Source organism: Rhinatrema bivittatum, chromosome 13 (genome assembly GCF_901001135.1).
Source record: "Rhinatrema bivittatum chromosome 13, aRhiBiv1.1, whole genome shotgun sequence".
NCBI classification, from domain to species: domain Eukaryota; kingdom Metazoa; phylum Chordata; class Amphibia; order Gymnophiona; family Rhinatrematidae; genus Rhinatrema; species Rhinatrema bivittatum.
In genome coordinates, this window is record NC_042627.1 from 38,726,137 (window position 1) to 38,749,420 (window position 23,284).

General features: G+C 41.7%; 1 protein-coding gene across 3 annotated transcripts in view; it reads left to right on the top strand.

The window, feature by feature from the left end:
* The window catches only part of LRRC49 (leucine rich repeat containing 49), a 315,450-nt gene that overhangs the window by 80,038 nt on the left and 212,128 nt on the right, over positions 1-23,284 (top strand). For all 3 annotated transcript variants that reach the window (XM_029575276.1, XM_029575277.1, XM_029575278.1), the window contains one exon: positions 2,429-2,572. In XM_029575276.1, coding sequence (XP_029431136.1) covers positions 2,429-2,572 — 144 coding nt within the window. The remainder of the gene's footprint in view (positions 1-2,428; positions 2,573-23,284) is intronic.

Here is a 23,284-nt window from a genome sequence, read left to right on the forward strand (position 1 = left end):
CTCAATTAATGTTCATTTCTCTTCTTTCTTACCACTCTTTGTATGCCCTTTTATTTCAACGTTGTCAACTTTTCGCAAACGCTGCATTAGGGCAAATTAGTTATGTTGGCAACCTTCCATCTCTGTTAGTTGGGCTTAGTTTCAATGGAGTCTTCTGTCTTATTTTGCCATTGTCTCCTTTAGTTTCACAGGCTCTCTGGTTGTTTCTTGCAGTTCATCATGCAGGCCTGAAACTCTCTGTTCTGGTTCATTCTCAGAGATACTTCCTCTAGCGTATCATACATTTTCTCAAATTTTGAATCCAGAGCCAAGACTACTGCAGATGTTAATTCAACAGCGGTATCGCTTAATGAAGCCGATTCTGCCTTAATAGTTCCAGCCAGCATCTTAGAATCTGTTACTCTCCTTCTCTCCTTTTCTTTCCTTACTGTTCTCATTGTCATATTTGTTCTGAGTAACTACACAGATATCACAAGGAATTGCCAGTCTTTTATTAATTCACTAGAATGCTTCAAAAACTCTAGAAATGAAGTGCGTACAATGGGATGGCACCAGAAGCGGCAAAGAACAGCATGTCTCCCCGCTCACTGCATCACGTAATCTCCTATTATTGTTTTAATATTGTATCTTAGTGCTCTCTGAGGTCTGTTTTACCCTGTTGTACATTGCCTGGAGCCTAACGTTGGATAGACGACTTAAACATTGAAACAAACAAATTAATTGTTGCTTGAGCTGATTCATAAAACTAATTTTGGTCACTGTGGGGACCAAATTGCCTTTCATTATCATACAGAGTATACTACTTCAAAAAATAATATGTTTATGCAAAACAATAAACCTAATACTTACAATTTAATGAGGTTTAATTTGCAAGAAGTTTATGATTTTAGCTCATTTGGGGACTTCATATTTTTTTAAATTTATTTTTAATGATTTTTGTTTAATACATTCCTCTGTTTTTAAAATTCATTCCAATATATTTTAAATCTTATGACGCCACGACTGTTTTCACACTAATTCTTTTTTCATCTCTGTTATCTTTGTTTTTGTAGCAAGGAACAAGCTAAATTCTAATAAATGCTTAAGAAAACTCTATCCACAGTTGGACTAAATTGCTAAGCATTAGTAATTCCTGAGAGGTATATTATAATGAACCCATTGTGCCTAAAATGTTTTTTTCCTACACAAAATACATTTCTGGTAATAAATGATTCTAATGGTTGCTGCAATTGAGGGATAATCATCTATTGCCACTGAGAGCCCAAAACAGGACATGCAATGTAGCCCTACTGCTCTTTAAATCAGAACCATGATATGCTAATGCAACTTATGTATAGTTGTTTTGGGCATACTAGAAATCAGACTTTCTTGAAAATGGAACAGCCAGTTTTTTGTGCATTTATTTACCTGCTGTCTCAGAAATAAGTTTAATCATGTTTGCAAAAGTGACAGACAAGACCTTATCTGGGACAATAATAATGAAAAATAATCAAGGAAGATCTACATGTGATTCAGGACATGATTGCTTTTTTGTTTGGACTCTTGGAAAAGAATAGTTTATATTATTCACTGGGCCACAGACATTACATAAGAACATAATATATGCCATACTGGGTCAGTCCAAGGGTCCATCAAACCCAGTAACCTATTTCCAACAGTGGCCAGTCCAAATCATAAGTACCTGACGAATACCCAAACATTAAGTAATTCCATGCTACTAATGCTGGCAACAAGCAGTGGCTTTTCCCTATTGATTAATAGCAGTATATAGCCTTCTCCTCCAGGAACTTTTCCAAACTTTTTTTTAAACCCAGCTACATTAACTGCCTTAACCATATCCTCTGGCAATGAATTCCAGAGCTTAATTGTGCATTGAGTGAAAAATAATTTTCTCCAGTTTGTTTTAAATGTGCTACTTGCTAACTTCATGGAGTGCCCCCTAGTCCTTCTATTATCCGAAAGAGTAAATAACCGTTTCACATTTACCCATTCAGGTCCTTTCATGATTTTCTAGACCACTATCATATTGTTTATTATATAAGACATATATAAGATATAATAAAAACAAGTTATTGCTTCAGCAGTGGGTGTGAGGAGGAAGTTTCTAGGAAGAAAGTCATGAGGGAACAGAAAAAGACCTTGTCCAAAGTTGCATGATATGGACTTTGTAAGGCTAAAAGGTAAAGAGAATTTGAAAGCATCAGGATTGGGATTTTCTCAAATCTGTAAGGTACAATTGAAAACTGGGAACATGGGCACGCTACTGAAGCAAAGTTGCCTGCCACAGATACTTTCCTCCAAATCCCATATGCTGGCCTTTCATGTATCATTTAATTCTTTGAGGTGTATTGGGTACATTATATGAATGATAGCATTGTATTGCAATGATTCAAATTAACTATACTAAATTAACATTTTCCATTTACAGATTAGTAAAATAGAAAATATCCATCATCTTTCTGAGCTCCGAGTGTTAAATCTTGCTAGAAACTGTATAAACCAAGTAGAGAATCTTGGCGGACTGGATTCGCTGATAGAACTTAACCTTCGGAATAACCAGATCAACTATGTGGTAAGTCCTGGAGTTTATTGGTAACTAAAATAAAGGATGTGATAGCTGAACTCTGCTGCCGTTTCCTTTGCATTAATGTTCTTGATTTGCTTTTATGATTCAACATTTGTTTTGTGTGACGAGATCAATAACCTGTACCAGGAGTTGATAGCATGAAATGCTGTTCTAAACCTAGGGCTGGTAATCCCTGGCATATGAGCCATCTGCTGACATGCATACATATTCTTACTGGCTTGGCGCTCACTGAAAAATGCTGGCACCACAAACATTTTGAAAACTCGTGGGCTGGCTCTGCTGATCTCATGATGCATACATTGTTTGTATTTTTCTCAGAGCTGTCTGCCAACCAGAGAGGCTGCTGAATTTTGATCTTGGTGGTGGCAGCTCATGTCAAACAGGAATGCCCTGCTGCTATCATAAGAACCAGAATCTTTTCAGGGAGCATTCCATCACTACAGCAAACTGTGCCCAGCGGAAGCAAAATTGGGACACACTCCCTCCTGGCAGTTGTTAGACATCAGAGGAATATATATCCCCATCCAGAGAAGGCAGCATGTCGGCGATTTATCAAGGGGATCCTTTCTCACTCCTGATAGCACATCAATAGCACTATTAGTGCTGTTGTCATTTATTTCTTTTTTGGCATTTAACCAAAATTGGTTGCTGCTCCCTAGATTTTAAGCTGATCATATACTATAGAAAAGCTTGTTCCTGCTCTAAACCTTTATTACTCAGACCTGGCCTAAATTGAATTTTAAAAAACCACTATATTTTGAACAAATATGTAATGAGAATGCATTGACCATGTTGATCTGGGCAGATTGTAACACTGGATTTGACAAAGAGAGAGGTAAAGACCAAGACACAGTTAGACATTGGACAAAGAACAAATAGTTTCTGAAGTTAGAGGAAAATTAGAGCTTATTATTTCTGTGTTTGAGGAGCTGACTCCACTAAAGAATATTGTTGCAATAAATAGACTGCATAACCATGTTTGAATCTTGCTCTATTTTTTGCTGCAAACACATTATTGGGCGAATTTTAATTCTCGTGCATGTAAAATCCGGGCTTACGCGCGCAAGAACCAGGCCTCTTCCAAGGGGCAGGCCGGGGGGGGGCAGTATTGATCGCTGTTCCGGAGCTTCATGCACCGGCCAGCTGCCGGTGCGCGCAACTTACTTCAGGTCAGGCCCTGAAATAAGTTGTGAAATTAAAAAAAAAAAAGGAAAAAAGGTAGGAAATAGGGGTTGGGGAGAAGAGGGGAAGGGGAAGGGAGGTTAGGGTAGGGGGTAGGGAAGTTCCCTCCCAGTCCGCTCCTTAATTGGAGCAGACTGGGAGGAAACTGGGGAAGGCCAAAATGCGTTGCCGTGTGAGGTTTCCAAAAATCCTAACCCCCTTTGCGCGCGGCTCGCCGGGAAGCACGCGCACATGGACGCGCACAGCTATTAAAATCTAACCCTATTTGTTTTTAGGTAAGACTGACTTTTATAGTATAAATAGAATAAATTCAAACTAAAATGTTTATTTGAAGATTAACCTTTCTTTTTTTCAACTTTATTACATTTTACAAATAAACAATTGTTTGTAAAGAAAATAGGATTTGGGCATGAAAATCATCAAAGAAGCAAAATCAAGTTCCTGATCTGAAACCTTTCTTTCTAAGCCTGCCAGTTTCCTTCGGCTCATTTTGGTCTTTGAGCTCTGTCAGGACTGGGGTCCAGGATCTGGTGCCCTAAGCTTTCAGTTACTGCTACCCAGGGATTTTTTTCCCTCCCAATTCAACTAGCTCAGTCATCGGCCAGGGGAGCCTATGGTCATGGGCCGTGAATCTGGCCACTAATGAGTTGGATCTCTTTTCCCCCTCGAAGGCTAAGAATGCTGTCTTCACAGCATCTCCAGCCCCAGTCAGCCTGGGAAGCAGAAGACCTGACTTGGAAATCGAAACCAGGTCCTCCAAATGGCAGTGTGAGCCTCTGGGTAAGCTCTTAGAGATGAGTCTTAAAACCAGATAAGGAAAATAGTTTAGATATCCTAAATTGAGGAATATAAATGAATCAGTGAATCAGTTGCCTTTTTCTCTAATCAGATATTTCTCCTTGAGATCAAATAGAAAACCCTATTTCAAAATCTTTTACTTTAAACTCAAAATGGGGAAAACTCCTTTGACCTTAGAGCCCATGGAGGCATATGTACCAAATCATTGCAAAAAAAAGATCCCATTTACCATTCGATGAGGCATGGTTTGGAAATCACAATACATTTTGCTTGGTTCAAACAAGTCTATCACATGTGTGCTATACCTGTGTGCATGCATTAAAGTTGACACCCTCTTCTGAGCATGCCCAGTGTGGAAAACCTGGGTCAGATACAGCCCTCCTTCAAAAATACAAAAGAGAGGCCTCTGCAGAGCAGAATTTGACAGTGTTTGTAGAATGGTGGTAGCACTGTTAGAAGATTTGGTGGTTTATAGACAGATGTATTGTAATTGTGTCGTGAATGTTTGTCTTTCTCCTTCTTTCTATTCCTTTGATCTGTTTTTATCTTCATTGTTGTAGTAAAAGAACATGTGTGTTACTGTTGTTTTACAGGTGAATTTTCAAAGGAGTTATGCATGTAAATGTAGCATACTGTCGTAGGAATTTCCAAAAGCCATTTACCTGTGTTAAGTGCACATTAACGTGGGCAAAACCTATTGACAATTTAATGGCATATATTGTAGCAGTTTTCAAAAGCCCACTTAGATGGGTAAAGTGCATTTAACCCAGTGTAAATGCTTTTGAAAATCAGGCCCTTAGTATTTATCTTATTAATAGATTTTGGTTTCTGTGTTACTGTTCTGTGTGTAGATGGGGAATGGAGCAAAGCGACATAGGATGTAGAAATCATGGCAGGACCCAGGGAGCCTGGCTGCCACATCTAGAGTTTTCATATGCATGTCACACACCACTTGTAAATTCAGGGAATGGAAGTGCCTCTGTTTGCAGTACATCATTTTCTTCATTAGTACCTTATCTCCTACTACTACATATCCCTGATCAGTGCTGAAGACACTGCCATCTTGCCCACTGAATAAATCCACTTGTGCCAAATGGACAGTTGAGTGAATTTTTCAAACCCTGGTCATTAAAGTCCCTTTTCATGTCTTACCATCCTCTCCCTTTTTCTTGGAAGAAAGGTATAATTCCTAATGCATCTTTTTAGGTCTTTTGGCACTTGGCCTAAACACCTGAAGAAGGTAGATTGCTTCATTCTATCAGTGATGGCTTATACTCTAAATATTGTACCTAGTGATTCTGTTTACATTTCTACAACCCTGTACCTACAATCTTTATACCCTTGACCTAGTCTACTTGTACCTAGTTAATTTGACTTAAACGTTATCATATAGTTTTCGTTACTTGTTATCATATTGTTCTTGTTCCATGTAAAGGCTATGCCTAATTGATAGCTACGCTGTCAAAGTTCCAAGTTATATGTAAACTGATACGGTTGTCGGTATATAAAAAAAACAAAAATTGCCAAATAAATAAATAAATAAAAGGCTAAAACATAGCAAACTGAGCAGTTTTACATAAGGCTTGGCTGTCATAATCAGTATCATGTGAGCAATGTTCCCCCTATTTTTCTTGTAGGCTGTGCGTGCAAAAAAGTTCTTATGTGCAATGTAGTATACAAATTTGTGCACAGTGTTCTTTGAAACACCATTCTATTTTTGTTTCCCTGTGTGTGCTTGTTTCATGACCTATGTGCGCTTGCACATGTGCATAGTTCACAGGGAACATTGCTTGTGAGTTCACTCTGAACCTGTGGATGACTTCATTATTAGGAAGCCCAAGCTACATTTCCATTTGGATATATATGCCACTGTAACATTTGGCCAGCCACGGGACGGCCCTGCGACCGGCTGCACTCACTCTAGGATGCTGCTGGCCCGCCCCAATGCCATGTTGTCTTCTTCACGGCATGTACTCTGTGGCTCCTATGTGCACTCTCATCCTTGATATGGGCCCATGGTGGGGAAACGCTCGTCGGCACGCCTGGATGATGTCACGGGAAGCTGGCTATTTAAACCCAGCTGTTCTGTTCACCGGCGCCTCAGCCATAGTTCCTCCTGCTCCTGCAGTGCGTGTTTCTTTTCTGTCTCAGTGCTTTGGCTTGTTGTTTCCTGCCTGCCTTGCCTCCTTGTTGTTGTCTTGCCTTGCCTTGCCTGTTCCCGCTGTGTCCTGGTCCCTTGTCCATGTCTTGTTTGTCCATCTCTCCTTGACTTCTGGTATTGCCCCTGGCTTTGGACCCGGACTACTCCTAGATTGCTGCCTACTCTGACTTTTGCATGACCTTGACAGTGATTGACCTCGACATCTCTTGCTCACTGCCCGCCCTGACCTCGGCCTGTTACTCGACTCCACTTGACTGGTCATTACAGGATCCTCGCCTAAGCCCTGCCAGCCCCTAGAAACCAAATTGTTGGGAATGGAGCTGGTATAGGTGAAGCCCTGTCCTCATGAGAACATGTCTACCAGCTGTCGGCGTGGGCCTAGCAGGTTTGCCTACTAAACTGTGTCTACCACGTCACAGCCCAGGGGCTCACATCCGTGACAGCCACTTTTTTACCAAAAGGGACCCAAAGCGGTTTACAACCAGTCGATAAAATATTATACATTTCATAAGATAAAACCAGCAATAAATCAACAGTAAATACAGTAAGAATAAGTACAGTAAATTATCAAAATAAATTTCAAATATCCTAAATTTATTAAAATGAACAAACCTCCTCTTTTACTCTCCTCTCCAACCTTCCTTTCTCAGAAAGGGGCTGGGAGCTTAGCCAAACTCATCCCCCATCCAAAACTAACCAGACCAAAACTCCAGCTAATTTAAGGGAAAATGCCTTAATAACAGTCTCCTCCCTATCGACCCCATCATGCAAAAATCCAAAACTTTTCCATCATTGACCTTTACATTGCACCACACTGGGTCTCCTGTCCCAGATCCTTTTTCTCTCTCCTCCTGTCTGCCCAGAGTAAGATAAACATTTCTCTCTCTATCCTTAACTGTCTGCCTCACTTAGTGTCTCTCTCCTTCCCTTACAGTTTTGTTGTCTTCACTGCTGCAGGACCAAAATGTAGTCTGTCTGCATTTTGGTCAAAAAAGAGAGTGTTTTGGGCCGATGCAATACCGTGCGCTGGCCGCAGAACAAGGCTGAACACGCGATTGGATGCGTATTTTGGATGAGCATCCATAACCCCTGATGCAAAACGGGGGTTAGCATGTCCAAAACACCGGTCCAATAGGGCGCATAGCTAATAGTGTCATCACATATAAATTTATGTTGATGAGGCTATTAGCTATTTTCCCCCAATGCAAAAAAAAAAAAAAATGTTCGCCCAAAGCGCACATTTTTACTCTCAAAAATTAACACCTGCCCCGGAGCAGGCATTAATTTTTGAGGAGCCCAAAAAATGTAGAGAAAAGCAGAAAATATTACTTTTCTGTGCTTCCTCCGATTTAATATCGTGGCGATATTAAATCGAAGGAGCTGAAAAGGTAGGACTCTCCAAAAAAAAATAGTGTGCTGGCAATCGGGTTAGGAAAAGGAATGCTCAATTAACCAGCATCCATTTACCCAACCCGTCTTTTCCTAACCTGTGCACAGGTTAGGAAAAGGGAAGGCCGCGGGCGTCAGTGTGCGCAAGTTGCACAATTTCTTTTCTGCCTATCTAAAAATTAAGGCAAGTTGTTTTGCTCTTGCTCCAGGAAGGACCTCATGAATTTTATGTTATTTGATGTGATAAGGACTTAGTACCCAGAGCAATGCATTTATCATGTGGTAAATGAATTAATTGCCCTTTATCACGTACTCCCCACAGAGGGCAATAATTAAACGTCCTACCTTAGTGCGAACTGGTAGGTGCCAGCTGTATGGGTGCCTTGGGTGCTTGAGCACCCCCAGTGCCAAGCAAACTCCTTCATAATTTGTGTTATGTTTAGCACCCCAATCATTTTGAAAAGCTGGTTCCTTACGGGTAGATTTTACCTGCGGGGTTTGCACCAGTAATCAATAGTTTTGCTTTGATGGCTAGTGGGAAAAAGTGCTTTTTCTGCGGATGCTTTTCCCAGGCAAAACAACGTGTGTACTTTTGAAAATGCAAAACTGCACGCATTGTTGCCTCCCCCAAATCTAACTCCACCCACAGGAATGCCTCCATGTTAGGCAAGTAAAAGTTCCCCCCAGAGAGTGTGCAATTTTCAAAAAGCAAAAAGGGTTTTGATCATTGCCCTCCCCATTTGTACGTTCTTTATGCTTTCAGATTTGATCTGAATGAGTTCATATTTTGATATGTTCTTCAATTCTGTTAAACAATAATTGCTGTTCTGCCATAAAACTCTTTATCATTCAAGAAGCTAATGAGAGTCTACTTTTGAGCTCTTGTGGGGAATAGAAAACAATATTGTGCATGATATAATTGCTGCAGTGTTCACTGAAGCACAGCTTCTAGAAGCACACATTAGTGATCATCTGGAGTCGGTTTTCAACTGTCCTTTGCCTTTTTATTATGCTAAAGCAGTAATTGCCTCTACTCCAGTTTTCAGTCTATTTTTGCAGTACAAGAGAGCAAAGGTTTACTTCTCACTTCCAAAAGATAATTTGCAATGTATTCTTCTATATTTGAACCTTAGGGATTATCTAGTAGAAGCTTCTGGTGTTTTTTCATTTTCACTTTACCTATGATTCTCTACAGTGAAAAGTTCTATTGTTCATCTTTGGCTAAATTCTTTTGTCTATGCTGTGGATCTCTGATTTCTGCTCCTGTTGTCCATAGCATATTTTACTTAGCTTTTTCCTCACATTCTCACTTTGGAAGGTAGCCTGACCATGGGGTGTAACTATGTATCTTCAAAGTGTACCCACTGGTTACTTGGTCTCATTGAATCTTAAAGGTCTGCCAAATAGGAAAACCTTAGCAACATAAAAGAGAGATGAGAAACCTGATATAATACATTCTGTTAGATAAAGGCCTAGATCAATGCTAAGACCTCCTCACCAGAGGAATCCTTAAAGCAAAGGGGTCGATTTTAAAACAAGTGCGCGCACGTTATAAAATCCGATGGCTGCGCACACATGCAGGGGGGAATTTGATATAGCAAAGTACAGCGCTGCAATCGGGCCTCCCCCAGTTCCCTCCTAGCCCACACCTAACTCTATCTTTCCTTCCTCTTCCACTCTCCTCCCCGCCCCCAAAACCTACCCTAACTATCCCTAATTTTTAAATTATAATACTTACTGCTCCTCCAAAGCAGAAGTAATGTGCGTGCGCTGGCTGGCTGTCGGCGCGCGCTTCTCCGGGACAGCCCACCCCCTCCCCACCCAGATCATGCTCCCATGCTATCCCTTTCCCTTGGCTGGTACTTCTGCATGTACCGGGGTTTACGCACGTGGCCGGGCCCGTTGTAAAATGTGCATGCAAGGCCTGGCCACGCGCGTAGCCCTTTTAAAATTCGGGCTGTAGTGTATGAGTTACATCATCAAGGCTTTCAAAAAAGTTCTTTTTACACTGTTGGATCTATACAACAAAAAATTACATGGAGCAAGTACTTAAATATTACAGTTAAAGTAATCATTCAGTGCTTTGCTAGTATGTCTCACTAAATGTTAAAGATCAAGTATCTCTGCTTTAGAACTAGGAAATCGTACATATTAAAGGCCAAACCAGAGCACAATTAAAGATCAGACTTAATCATGAAAACCAAGAGCATGATTGTGCCACTGTCGTACTAATAGAGCTGGGAGGCACTATGGTCTTAATTCATCTAAAGTGTTTTTGGCCTCCAGAGCACCTTATTCAAAATATATAATAGACATTCAAACAAACAAAGCCAGAGCCACTAGCCTACAAGCCATTTATCATATCATATATCAGCCTAGGATCGGCCAAATTCTCAGATCATCATACAATAACCACCCATTCTCAATACCTCCCGCCAGATCGTTTAACCATGTCTATAGGGAATTCATTCTGAAAAAAAGCCTTTTGTTTTTTTACAGAAAGAACATTTAATTCTTTTCTGAGATAAAATGGTAGTCTATTCCTGTTGTGGAAACGCGGGAAGCGGTTCCAACTCTGATGTTTTTGTGTGCCCCTGAGCACACGAAAACATCAGAGGACACAGAGGAGCTCCGGCAAGCACCGAGGCAGGTGAGAGGTGACCCAGTATGGGCTGAAGATGGAAGGAGGATGGCCTCGACCACAGCCACACCTGTAGGCAGTAGAAAGATACCCAAACAACGCAATGTTGGTCTCATGAGTAGTCCTCTGACTACTCCAAGCAGCAACTGCAACAGGGCGGACAGTGGTCAGAGGAAGAGGACATCAAAGACGAAGACTTGAAGTGAGACAAGACTCAGGATACGTGAAGTGGAACATCACTCTGGATAGGAAGTAAGACCAGACTTCGAAACATGAAGAAATGCAATCTGGATACGTGGAGTGAAGAGGAACTCTGGTCACATATATGAAAAAACTCTGGCAGGCCATGAGTTGCTTGAAGATAACTGAGTCGGTACTGGACATCATGTGCCCTACACAACCTAGCCGGACTGGTCTCGGACCACTCAGATGGTGCGCCCTTCACAGCCATGGTAGGCTGGTCGTGGACCACGCTAGTGGTTCCCCACACAAGTTGGCAGAGCTGAGTCGGTACTGCACATCACACACCCATATACTCAGCCAATGAAGACAGGTCACGGATCACGCTGGTGGTTCCCCACACAGGGAAGCAAGAAGATGAAGTGAAGACTCTGACGAAGCCTGTTCCAAAATGCACCCTGCACAGCTTATTAAGGCCAGGCAGGGCCATGCTGGAACGGATCGAATAAAAGAGTTCATTCGTGAAGTGGAGGCAGGGTGCAGACTCCAAAGATCCAGGCAAGATTGAAGATTCGAGGGGATGCCTCTATGACAAAGGTTAAAATACGAAGCTAGAACCCTTTGGAGACTTGCGCTGCCAGGACGAAGATCATCTGGATCAAGAAGACATCAAGTCAAGACATCTGGAGACCTTGAAGAGACGAAGACGTAGACGTAGCGTGAGGACATCCCGAAGACGCAGGATCCTACATAAAATGAAGTGCCTTGAGAAGCAGATGACGAGAAGTCCTAAGGAGGACTGGCTCTTTGCGAAGGCAAGGAAGGAATGATGATGAGCCCCTTTTATAGGGCTGAAGAGGCAACTCCCACGATGTCAGAAGTGGACCTCCTCCCTCGCTGGCCCTTTAAAAGAAGAAGAGAGAGCCAGCCTCACCCCCTAGGAAGGAAGCAGGAAGTGCAGGACCATGGACAGCGGCCCTGCTACACGCTGGAGACTGCAGGAGAAGAGCTAGGCCATGAACCAGGCCTAGCACATTGGAGACAGCCTCCCTGCCGCATAAGGAGGATCGCTGGCAGCTCCAGCCGCAGGAAAGACCGGGATGCGGACCTTCACTCCTGGAGGGATGCAAGGTATGTCGGTGGCCTCCAGGCCACATGAGGACATTGTAGGCAGCTTCATGCCGCAAGGGAAAGCAAGGGTGGTCTCCCGGCCTCAAGGGAGAAGGAAGCGTGGCTCCTGCCGCCCAGGAAGCATGTCGGCGGTCTCCGGACCGCTTACAGGGAAGCAGCGGCTCCTGCCACATGATGAAACGCTGACGGCCTCCGGGCCATATGTTGAACAGAAGCGTGGTTCCTGCCGCGTTAGGAGAATAGCGCAGCTCCGGCCGCAATGGTAGACATCGGCGGCCTCCAGGCCTCGGAGGGGGTGAAGCAAGCACGGCACCTGCTGCGCGGAGGAACTTCGGCAGCCTCCGGCCACGGGAAGAGAGAAGAAGGTGGAGATACTGCCCAGATGGGGCAGAATCGTAACAATTCCATAACGATGGACAAGAAAACAGGCCTAGTTCTAAGTTAGAGCTATCATAACTCTTGAGCCATAGGGATACTCATCAGGTACTCCTTACTTGAGTGGAGTTCCCGCTTAAATAAATACCATCTCTGTCTACCTGCCAAAGCGGTGGGAGGAGGCCCTTCCCTCTCAGTACTCTAAAATTAAGCACGAGGATCTCGATCTTAGCCTTCTCTACCACAGAAAGCCAATGGAACTGGAGAAGCAGAACACCTGCACTTGCCCTTTTAGAGCTTCCTGTCCCAACCTGAGCTGTAATGTTCTGTAAGATTTATAACATATGGGTGAGTTTCAAGGGTAGGCCCATATACAAAGCATTAAAGTAGTCAATAAGATTATTAAGCCCGGATTTTCAAAGGCCCGCACACATAAAAACTGGGGTTTACACGCGTGGCCAGGCCTTGCATGTGCCGCACACATTTTAAAATGGGCCTGGCCACGCGCGTAAATCCCAGTACATGCACAAGTACTGCACAAGTGCCCACCCCGCCCAGACCCCACCCCGGGGGTGGGGTCTGGGCGGGGTGGGCAGAGGCCAGCCGGGACAGCGCCATTAGCCACTGTCCCGGGGAAGTGCACGCCAGCCGGCTGCCGGTATGTGGAAACTACTTCTGCTCCGGAGGAGCAGTAAGTAATGAAATAAAATTTGGGGTGGGTAGGTAAGGGTTAGGGGTCAGGGTGGAGAGGGAAAAGGGAAGGAAGGTTATACAGGGGGGTAAGGAATTTCCTTCCCAGTCCCCTCCTTTATTGGAGTGGACTGGGAGGGAACTGGGGAAGGCACAATTGCGTCACCACGTGTATTTACTAAAAATTTGCCTGCACATGTGCATGGCCATTGGATTTTATAACATGCGCACGCCAGCGCACGCATGTTATAAAATTGGCGCATACATGGACGGCCGCATGCTCCTTTTAAAATCGACCTCTTAATGTGAAAATTCACTGGTTGGGTCCTTACTTTAGGGAGGTGGAGCATGGGCCTTGCAGTTATCCTATTGAAAATGACTTAGAACCGATACGGTTGAGTTGAGTTTCAATATGGTCAAAATTGCAAACCTCTAGAAAATCCATGAATGATCATAGTTTTCACTTCTTTAGATAGCACCTGAAAAAGTTATCTTAACTGCATAGGAGGTGAGGACTATCATAGACATCCCATTAACACCTTCAGGAGTCCATCAATCTTACATGGCAGGTCCATAATTTGATGCAGCTTCTAAGTGACTCCAAGAGCCCTCAAAGCTCTTTTGACAAATGTAATCGTCACGATTTTTTTCTATTGGCTTTTTCTCAGATCTTCCCTTTTCTCTTATATGACCTGAAAAGTCTAATGCAGATAATGTGAAAGTAGGGGACATTGAAGCCTGAATTTATAGGAGACTGTTGATAATTTTAGTGGAGCAGTACATTTCCTGTAGATATTAATTTTTCCTGTCTCATAGCATGGTCAAATGGAGGCTTGAGGTCCATATTAATTCTAAACATTCTCCATTTCTCTTCCAACCTTCTATTAGTGCAGTCTGTAGCTGTATGAATAAGAGAGCCAACTGATATCATAAAAGAAGGGGAATGGATAAATTACTCTAGAAGATGTGAGATGGAGATGTTGTGATCAACTCTGTAAGTTTACAGTTTATCTTTTTTGTGGTGTGTTGGTTTGCAACTATTGGGCAGATAGTGTGTGTGTAGGTAGCTGAAGTGTATAACTGGCAAAACAGGATGTAATTGCTGAAGAAGGTTTTTTTTTATTATGTTTAACTCTAATTTTGTTGACAATTTTTTCTTCAAAGTAGACTGAGGTGATATGTTATCTTATCCTGTTTTATCTGGGTGGTGGTTGTAAATCAAAATCCTTTCATTTCCCATTGATTCCTGTGGTGTTATACCACAGAAACTGGTTTAAAAACCTGTTAAATTAGATATGATTTTGGTTGAAGTGTGGGCAGCTGTTCTTGGCTTCATGCTCTTTCTTTGTGGTAATAGAGTGTGAGGATGCTCCATTTAGATTCTCTGCTGTGTTCCAGGTGTGCATGGTGTCATTGGAAAAGATGAATAGCTGAAAAGAGATATATAATGATGGGTGGAGAGAGTGCAATGAGGATGATAATATATTGTGTAGTTTATAGTAACATAGAAGCGTAGGCCATATGGTCTTTTTCTGCTGTCAAGTTACTATCTAATCTGCCCATTCACACCACATGCCCAACTGTACAATCCCTACCACTTTCCTGGAGATCTCCAAGCTTTCCACCATATCCACGTATCTACCACCCTTTCTGTAAATAAATATTTCCTTAATTACTCCTGAGTCTACATCCTTTCACCCTCATTGTATGATCCCTGTAATTCCTGCGTCACTTTTCTATTGATAGAGGCCTAAGTATTGATACCTTGGATGTATTTAAATGTCTCTATCATATCTCCTCTATACCACCTTTTTTCTAGGGTATACATACTCAGACCTTTAAATCTGTCTCCATATGCTTTATAGTGAAGATCACTGACTGTTTTACTAGCCACTCTCTGGATTGACTCCAGTTTTTATCCTTTTGACGGTGCAGTCTTCAGAATTCCAAATGAGATCTCACCAGGGGTTTAAACAGGTGCAGTATTGCCTCCTTTTTTTTCTCCTCATTATTCTTCTCCCTATGCATGCAAGCATTCTTTTGGTTTTTGCTATCACCCTATCCACCTTTTTGGCCACCTTGAGATCATCAGATACAATTGCCCCAGATCCTGCTCTTAGTTCGAGCACAGAGGAATTGTTCCTCCTATATTGTTCATTCCCTTGGATTTCTATTGCTGAAATGCAGGACTCTACATTTTTTAGCATTACATTTTATTAAATCTTAGCTGCCAATTCTTAAAGCTTTGTTAGGTGTTTCCTCATATTTTCCACATCTTCCTGTGTGTCTGCCTTGTTGCAGATTTTGATATCATTCACAAAAAGCAACTTTTCCCATTTTAGTCCTTCCACAATATCACGAAAATATTGAAAAGAAACTAGTCCAAGGACTGATCTCTGTGATCACACTAGTAATGCCCCATCAGAGTGATCTCCATTTATCACTACCTTTTGTCGCCTCCCACTCTACCAGTTTCTAACTCAGTTAGTTATTTTAGGGCCAGTACCATGGAAGCTTAGATTATTTGTAAGTTGCCTATGTGGAACTGTGTCAAAGGCCATACTGAAATCCAGGTCCTTGAACCAACTCTGTGGTCATCCAATCAAATAAATTGATCAGATTTGTCTGACAAGACTTACCTATGGTAAAACCATGCTGCCTTGGATCTTGTAATCCACTGGATTCCAGAAACTGCACTATCCTCCTTTTTTAACAGTGAACTCACAAACTCAGTATGAATAATAATAAAAAAAAAAGGGTTAGTCTTATAGGAGGGTAAACCTGCTTCTTTAATATGACGAGACTTCCAGGCACTGAGTAAATTTAAGGGCAATTGGAAATGAAATGACTATGCAGAGATTCAAAATGTGTCCAGAAAGGCTTTAACCTCAGCCTTATCTGAAAAGATATTTTTGTTTTTCTTTTAGTGATATTGGTCATTGTATGTATACTGACTTGTTTTATTGTGTATGTGTATTGTAATCCTCTGAGATTTCTGGATTGGTGGAATACAAATTTTTTTTAAATAAATAAATACGATTCTATTAATTTACTCACCACAGAGGTCAGATTTACAAGCCTGCAGTTCCCAACCTCCCCCTTACTTCCATTTTTGTGAAAAGGAACTACTCCCGATTCTAAAGAAGATTGAAAAGATCAGCCAGCACAGTTGCCCTTAAAATCCTTGGATGTATTCTATCCAGCTCCATCGTTCTAACTATTTTTAGTTTAGTCACCTTGTCATGAACCCAGTTTTCTGAAAATTGTTTGCTTCCAATCCTGTTTGTTTCCATTTTCTGCAGTCCTACTCCTGGCCGTTCCTCAGTGGACACCAAACAAATGTTTGTTACTCAATAACTGGTTTTTCTTGTCCGCCCCTACATATTCCTCCTCTTCACCGCTGAATCTGACAATGCCACTTTAGCACTTCCTCCTATCTCTAACATATCTGACTACTTTCCCACCTTCTCTTAGCTTTTCCAAATATTTTCACCTGTCTTCCTCTTTCTGTCATATCTTTTAGTTTATAACACTAACCTTTTTTCCTTACCTTTTCAGCTACTTGTTTAGAAAACCATAGCGGCCTTTTTTCCTCTTATCTTTTCTTTACTTTCCTAACAAAAAAGATTAGCTTACAATATTGCCATATTTGCCCATTGCTCTTCTACTTCCCCTAGATTTTCCCATCTAGCTAACAACTCCTTGAGGTACTCCTCCATTTTTTTTTCAAAGTTTCCTAGTCTAGGCCTATCACCTTTGAATGAACCATCACCGCTTGCACTCTAATACTGAACCAAACTATGCAGTGATCATTGGATTCCAGATGATCATCCACTACGGCATCAGAAACACACTCTCCATTGGTAACCTCTAGGATTCTGTTACCAATTGATGGAACAGTTCTCCCTACAGAGAATCCAGGATCTTCTTGTTTCTAGAACACAAAGCAGCTGAGATGTTGAAATCAGTATCTGGCAGATTTAAATCACTTAGCAATAGCACCTCCCCTTTTATAGCAAATTTGTGACTATATCCTCCATTAAATCTCTATCCGTTTCTTCTGTTATGGAGGTTTTCATATTACACCAATATAAACATGTTTAATTCCCTCTTTTCAAATTTACCTGCAATGCCTCCTCCGTACCTTGTAAGCCCTGCAACTCTGTTGCTTTAATACTATTTTTAATATATAGTGCCACTCCTCCACCATTTCTTCTTACCCAGTCCTTCCTGATTAGATTGTAGCCCAGTATAACTATATCTCATTTGTGGGGTTCCATGTACCAAGTCTTTGTGACAGCCAAAGTCAGCCTCTTCCATGACTACCTCTAGGTCTGGGATGTTATTCCTCATACTATGGGCACTGATATGCATAGCTTTCCAGATGTTGCCATTTTTTCCCATTTCTATACAAGTATTTGTTTTACTTACCTGAAGGCTCTGTAATTTTCACCCATCCTTGACTGTTTAAAGCCTGCTCACTAGGTTTGCCAGTCTGTTCTAGAAGACACCCCTTTTTTGATAGACACCATATCTACTTAGCAGTCCTGGTATGCCATCCCATGGTCCTGGAAGCTGTTCTCATTGACATTTTCTACACAACTATTCATTCATTTCCAGAATGCGAGCTTCTCTGCCTCAGTCTTTATCCTCAACTGGGAGAATTGTCTCCTTCACTCTCTCTCCCAGATCCATGAAGTCACTTTTAATATATTCCATGAAATACCCAACAGTATCATTTGTACCAACATGGATGAGCAGCATCAGATAATAGTCAGTTGGCTTGATGATTCTTGGTAATCTCTTCATGATGTCTCAAATTGTAGCATCCGGCAGACAGCACTCCTGGGACAGTATGTCTGATGTGCAGATGGATTCTTCCATGCTCGTCAGAAGAGAGTTACCAACCATCCTTCATTTCCTAGCCACAGTAGTTGCTGATCCTGCAGCTTCGGGGCTCACAGGTTTTGGTTCCTTCTCATCCTGGGATGGTTTTTCCACATTCACTTAGAGGGCTGCATACCAATTCTTCAGTCTGAGCGAAGGTGAGTTTGGGGTAAGGATTCTGTCATCTTGTGGTCCAGTTTTTCCTTTTCCACTATTGGAGTTTTCCATATCAGATACCTCAAGAAGAATTTAATTGATGTAGCCTTCATTGTTATTGATGGCTGTAAGCCTCCCACCTCCTCTCTCTCAGTTCTGATACTTATTTCCTAACAGGCCGATACAGTAAGGAGCGGTAGGAAGAGCTGCGTTAGTGCTGGGCGCACCCCGCGGTTGCCGCACGCACAGTCCGGCTCACCTACCGCTCAATACTGTATGTAAATAGCTTGCAAATGCAAGCTGCGTCCAAGAAGCGTCCGTGAAACGTTAGGCCCGTGCAACCCATTTTACTGTATAGAGCGCTATACAGTATTCTGGGTGCGCTGGCCTAACGCTTCACGGACATGCTTGTATCTGTCATTTCAAATGTCATTTCAAATGACATTTGAAATGACAGGTACCAGGAAGTGGACGGTCCTCCTACGCTCGGGATTGCCAGTCTTCTCTCCCCTCCTCCCGAAGCAAGGCGCGTTAAGCAGCCTTGCTTCGGGAGGAGGGGAGAGAGGACTTGCAGTGTAAAGCAAGGAAGCGACTTACTCTTCTTGCAGCCCCCCTCCGGAGACGGACATCGGCGGAGACAGACCGCGGCTCCCCTGCCTCCAGCTGCCGGCGAAGATGGATGCCTGCACGGGCGAAAGCGGCCCCTGTGCGTACAATTGGGCCGCTCAAGACGTGATGTCACATGCCGTGTCGCCAAACGTCGTGACGTCACACCTTGAGCGGCCCAATTGCATGCACAGGGGCCGCTTTCGCCCATGCAGGCATCCATCTTCGCCAGCAGCTGGAGGCAGGGGAGCCGCGGCCCGTCTCCGCCGATGTCCGTCTCCGGAGGGGGGCTGCAAGAAGAGTAAGTCGCTTCGTTGCTTTACACTGCCAGTCCTCTCTCCCCTCCTCCCGAAGCAAGGCTGCTTTACGCGCCTTGCTTCGGGAGGAGGGGAGAGAGGACTGGCAATCCCAAGCGTAGGAGAACCGTCCACTTTGTTGCAACTTTTTTTTTCGCTTTTTTTTTTTTTTTCCTCGCTTTTTCGATTTTTTCCGCTTTCGTTGCTTCGGGAGGAGGGGAGAGGACTGGGGCTGCCCCGGAGACCAGCACCCATGGACGCGGCCAGGGCAGGTGAGCGGGGGCTGGGGGAAAGTTTGCTGCTTACCCTTACCCCTGCCTCTAACACAGGGGTAAGGGTAGGCAGTAAGTTAGCAGGTTAAACGCGCAGCAGAACGGCAGGTTAAAAAAGCGATAGTCGGAGCGCGCGTTACTGTATGGGAGGGAATAGCTAATTTGATTGTTTACATCTAATATACATGCCGCGTGCAGAAGGGGTTACCCGGTGATTTAAAGAGGTGGTAAGAATGGGTTAAAGGGGATAGTGTATCGCGGGTTGGACTAACGCGGCCGAAAAGTGAGTAGAAAGCGGGTTAGGAGCAGGGTAACCGCAGCCGCACTTTACTGTATTGACCTGTAAGTGAGTCGACCTGTAGGTATCTTTCATACTGAACTGGTTCCTTGCTGTGGATCAGAATATCCATCTGGATAGAGGGAGAAGTAGTAATTGTGGCAGCAGCTTTGTTCACAAAATGTTTTCCAGCCATCTTTCTACTCTTCTTAGAACCTTTTGGTACCTATAGAAAGAAATGAGAATAGAGATCTATCTGAGTCTCTACTTTTTTCTCAGCTGACCTGCAAGTATAATCAGCTGGCTTCCTTTCTGTTACATCTAGCACCTAAACACTCTTATTCCCTTTGTATAGCCCTGTTTGTCTGCTCATCTATAATATGAGGTATGGACTAATGTATCTTATCCTTTAAGGTAATAAAATGTTTTGGTTTTTTTATCTGTCTGGTGTGTAGTCTGTAAAGAATCCTGCTGCCTTGGGTACAAAAAGGTCAGACCAACTAAATTTAATTATCTGAAGGATCTAATATGATATTACTAGTTAAACTCCCTTTGAGCTTTACTTAAATGTTCTGTTTTCACAAATGACTAACAATTGATCTAAATTACTTCTTTATGCTTCTCTCTCAACCAATTTCAATTTATTCTTTGTAATCCAAATCCTAATTAATATATTACAATAGAAGATGGGGTCAGAGGGAGGGACCTAAAATTAGAAAAGAAAGAAATAGAAACCTCACTACAGCAAAACAGCCCTTTCCTTCCTAAAATTCCACGCTGTAAACTTGGCAACAATAATAACCCAGCAAACTGAAAGCCCTCTGGAGATAGGGAAATATCTACAGTACCTGAATGTATTCCACTTTGAAGTACCTGAAAAGTGGAATATAAATCAAATAAATAACTTTGTTACTAGAACTTCGGTATATAAAACTGTCAAATAAATAAATAAATAAATAAATAAATAAATAAATAAAAGCAATGTTAAAATATCCTCTTTTAAAAGGAAAAGTCACAGCTCTTGAATCACATGCCAGAAAAAATACCTCTGTAATTGAGCCCCTCCAAGTATGGCAGATCTTTCTAGGCTTGGCTGACTTGTAAACAGTCAGGCCTTGATTCCTAGAAAATACAATTAATAACACTAACATAGCTAACAAGCACCTTTCGTACTGCTGAGATATCAAATAAACTTTCCCTTTGAACTTCTAATACTAAAGTTAGAAAGTTGAGGCTGAACTGCAGCCTTGCATAGATTCCATGTATGCAGTACATCTGGAGATATTCTCCCCCTCTGACCAATGAATTTTTAACATGGGGTACAATTGTGTTTTGTCCATCAAACTGATGATAATTTTTTAATTATAAAGTTTTTAAAGTCATGATTGTAGGTGAATCAAGCCCTGTGATCTTACTGACTTGACAATATCAAAATATATACAAAGGAAAAGTAATATTGGTAAACTATTACTGTTGCTGCTTCTTCACTGGGAGGCCAATGTACCAAACTGTGATTGGCTCTGCAGTAATGGCCTGATATCACAAGAAGTTTACATAATATGAAAATTATTTTGTGGGGATTATTTTTGTAGTAAAGTACAAGCAAATCATGGCCTCTTTTGCAAAAAATCCCTTAATTATACCTTCCTGAGTAAGCTTTGTTGCTGTGCATGATTTTCTGAACATAACTTTGCAATCATTGAGCTGATTTGCATGATTTTTGCAGCTCTTTAACAATTTTTCATAATTTCTTTGAACAGTTTATGAAAAATTATATGTGGAAAATCTGGAAATAGCATGGGTTAAGATATATAGATGTGATTACACACACACTATATACCATTTTTTCATGTATTATCATGTTTGCGAAGCCGTTCACAGTTTAGTACATTAGTCTCTAAGACTTTGTTAATATGGCAGATTTGGTGATTATAGCAAAAATGATTGGGATAAGACCCAATATATAATATTTACTCTGTTCTAGTGTTCATTTCTAATTTGCCTACAAATCCACCTTTTTGTGATTGAATTTAAATCTTAATCCTTGGCTCTTCCCTGATCATAGCTTTGTTGATTTTAACTATGTTTTCTATAATAAACCGATTTTCTGAAGCTTCTTATTTGTCTTGTCTGTGTATCTTGACTAGATTGTAAGCTCCACAGAGCAGGGACTGTTTCTTATGTGTATCTGTACAGTGCTGCCCATTTCTATTACCTAGAGATCTGCATTTGTTTTCATGTGTTTTAGTAGTTTGTGCATGTAATTTTTTTCTATGCTTAAAATGTTATTTATTTATTTATTTATTAATTTTTATATACCGATGTTACTGTATAATATACATATCGCACCGGTTTACAAGGAACTGAAACTGTCGCCTCTGGGGCGGAATACATTGGAACAAGTTGAAATAAAGAACTTACAGAGAGATCAAAAGGACTACATTCAAAGAGACTATTAGCTGAAATAAAGTACAACTCAAAAACATATGTACAGTAGGATAGATGGACAGGGGTCTATAAAGTCATTGACTTCATCGGGCCTTAGCTTTCCGGGCATGCTTGGGCGAAAAGCCAAGTCTTTAGCTTCTTTTTGAATGTCATGGGGCAAGGTTCTTGGCGGAGATCCGGAGGGAGCGAATTCCAAAGTGGGGGACCTGCAGTGGAAAGGGCGCGTTTACTTGCATATGTACATTCTACACAAAAAAATTCATTTTTATGCATAAAAAATGGTATTTACACAGATAAACTACCAAACCTAATGAAAGGAACTGAAAAAACATGCTAAAAAGTTAGAGAAATGAATGAACGAACCAAGCTGAAAATCTTTTGTGTACATATTTCTGCTCTTTGCACTGGACAAATGTTAAGTGGTGGTAGTTCTAGCTGGTACAACATCTGAAGAATCTGGTGCCATTGGATATGGGTAACATATAGGAGCTGATTCACTATTTGAACAGACTGTGATGAATTGGACCCCTAAAATACCTATTATTTTCATATCTGGTCTTTAGCAAAATATTTGTGTAATGCAAAAGAGCAGTAATTCTCAACTTCTCAATCACTTACCTTTTGTGCGCGTTTAAAAGGAATCGGTCCATGTGTTGTCACTGTATTCATAAATAGGTTAAAGATATTTCCAAAAGAATGCAGAGATATTTATATCCCTATAAAAGAATCAATCTCAAAAACAATGGAATACTGGGACAGTTGCCTATTAGAAATTAAACTTCTCCTCAACAGTCTAAACCTTGTACTCAATGCTTCGAAAACAGAATTCCTGCTCATATCACCGGAAAACAATAACACACTTCCTAAACCACCCACACTCCTTCAAACAACCCACGTAAGAGACTTAGGAGCCATCCTAGACAATCGTCTCAACCTCAAAACATTCATTAACCAAACCACCAAAGATTGCTTCTACAAATTACATATCCTGAAAAGAATAAAACCGCTGTTTCACACTCAGGACTTCAGAACAATCTTGCAAGCAATAATCTTTTCCAAACTAGATTATTGCAACTCATTACTATTAGGCCTCCCAGCTTCTTACACCAAACCTTTACAAATGGTTCAGAACTCTGCAGCCAGAGTCCTTACAAATTCCAGGAAAATTGACCACATTTCACCTATTCTCAAAAACCTCCATTGGCTTC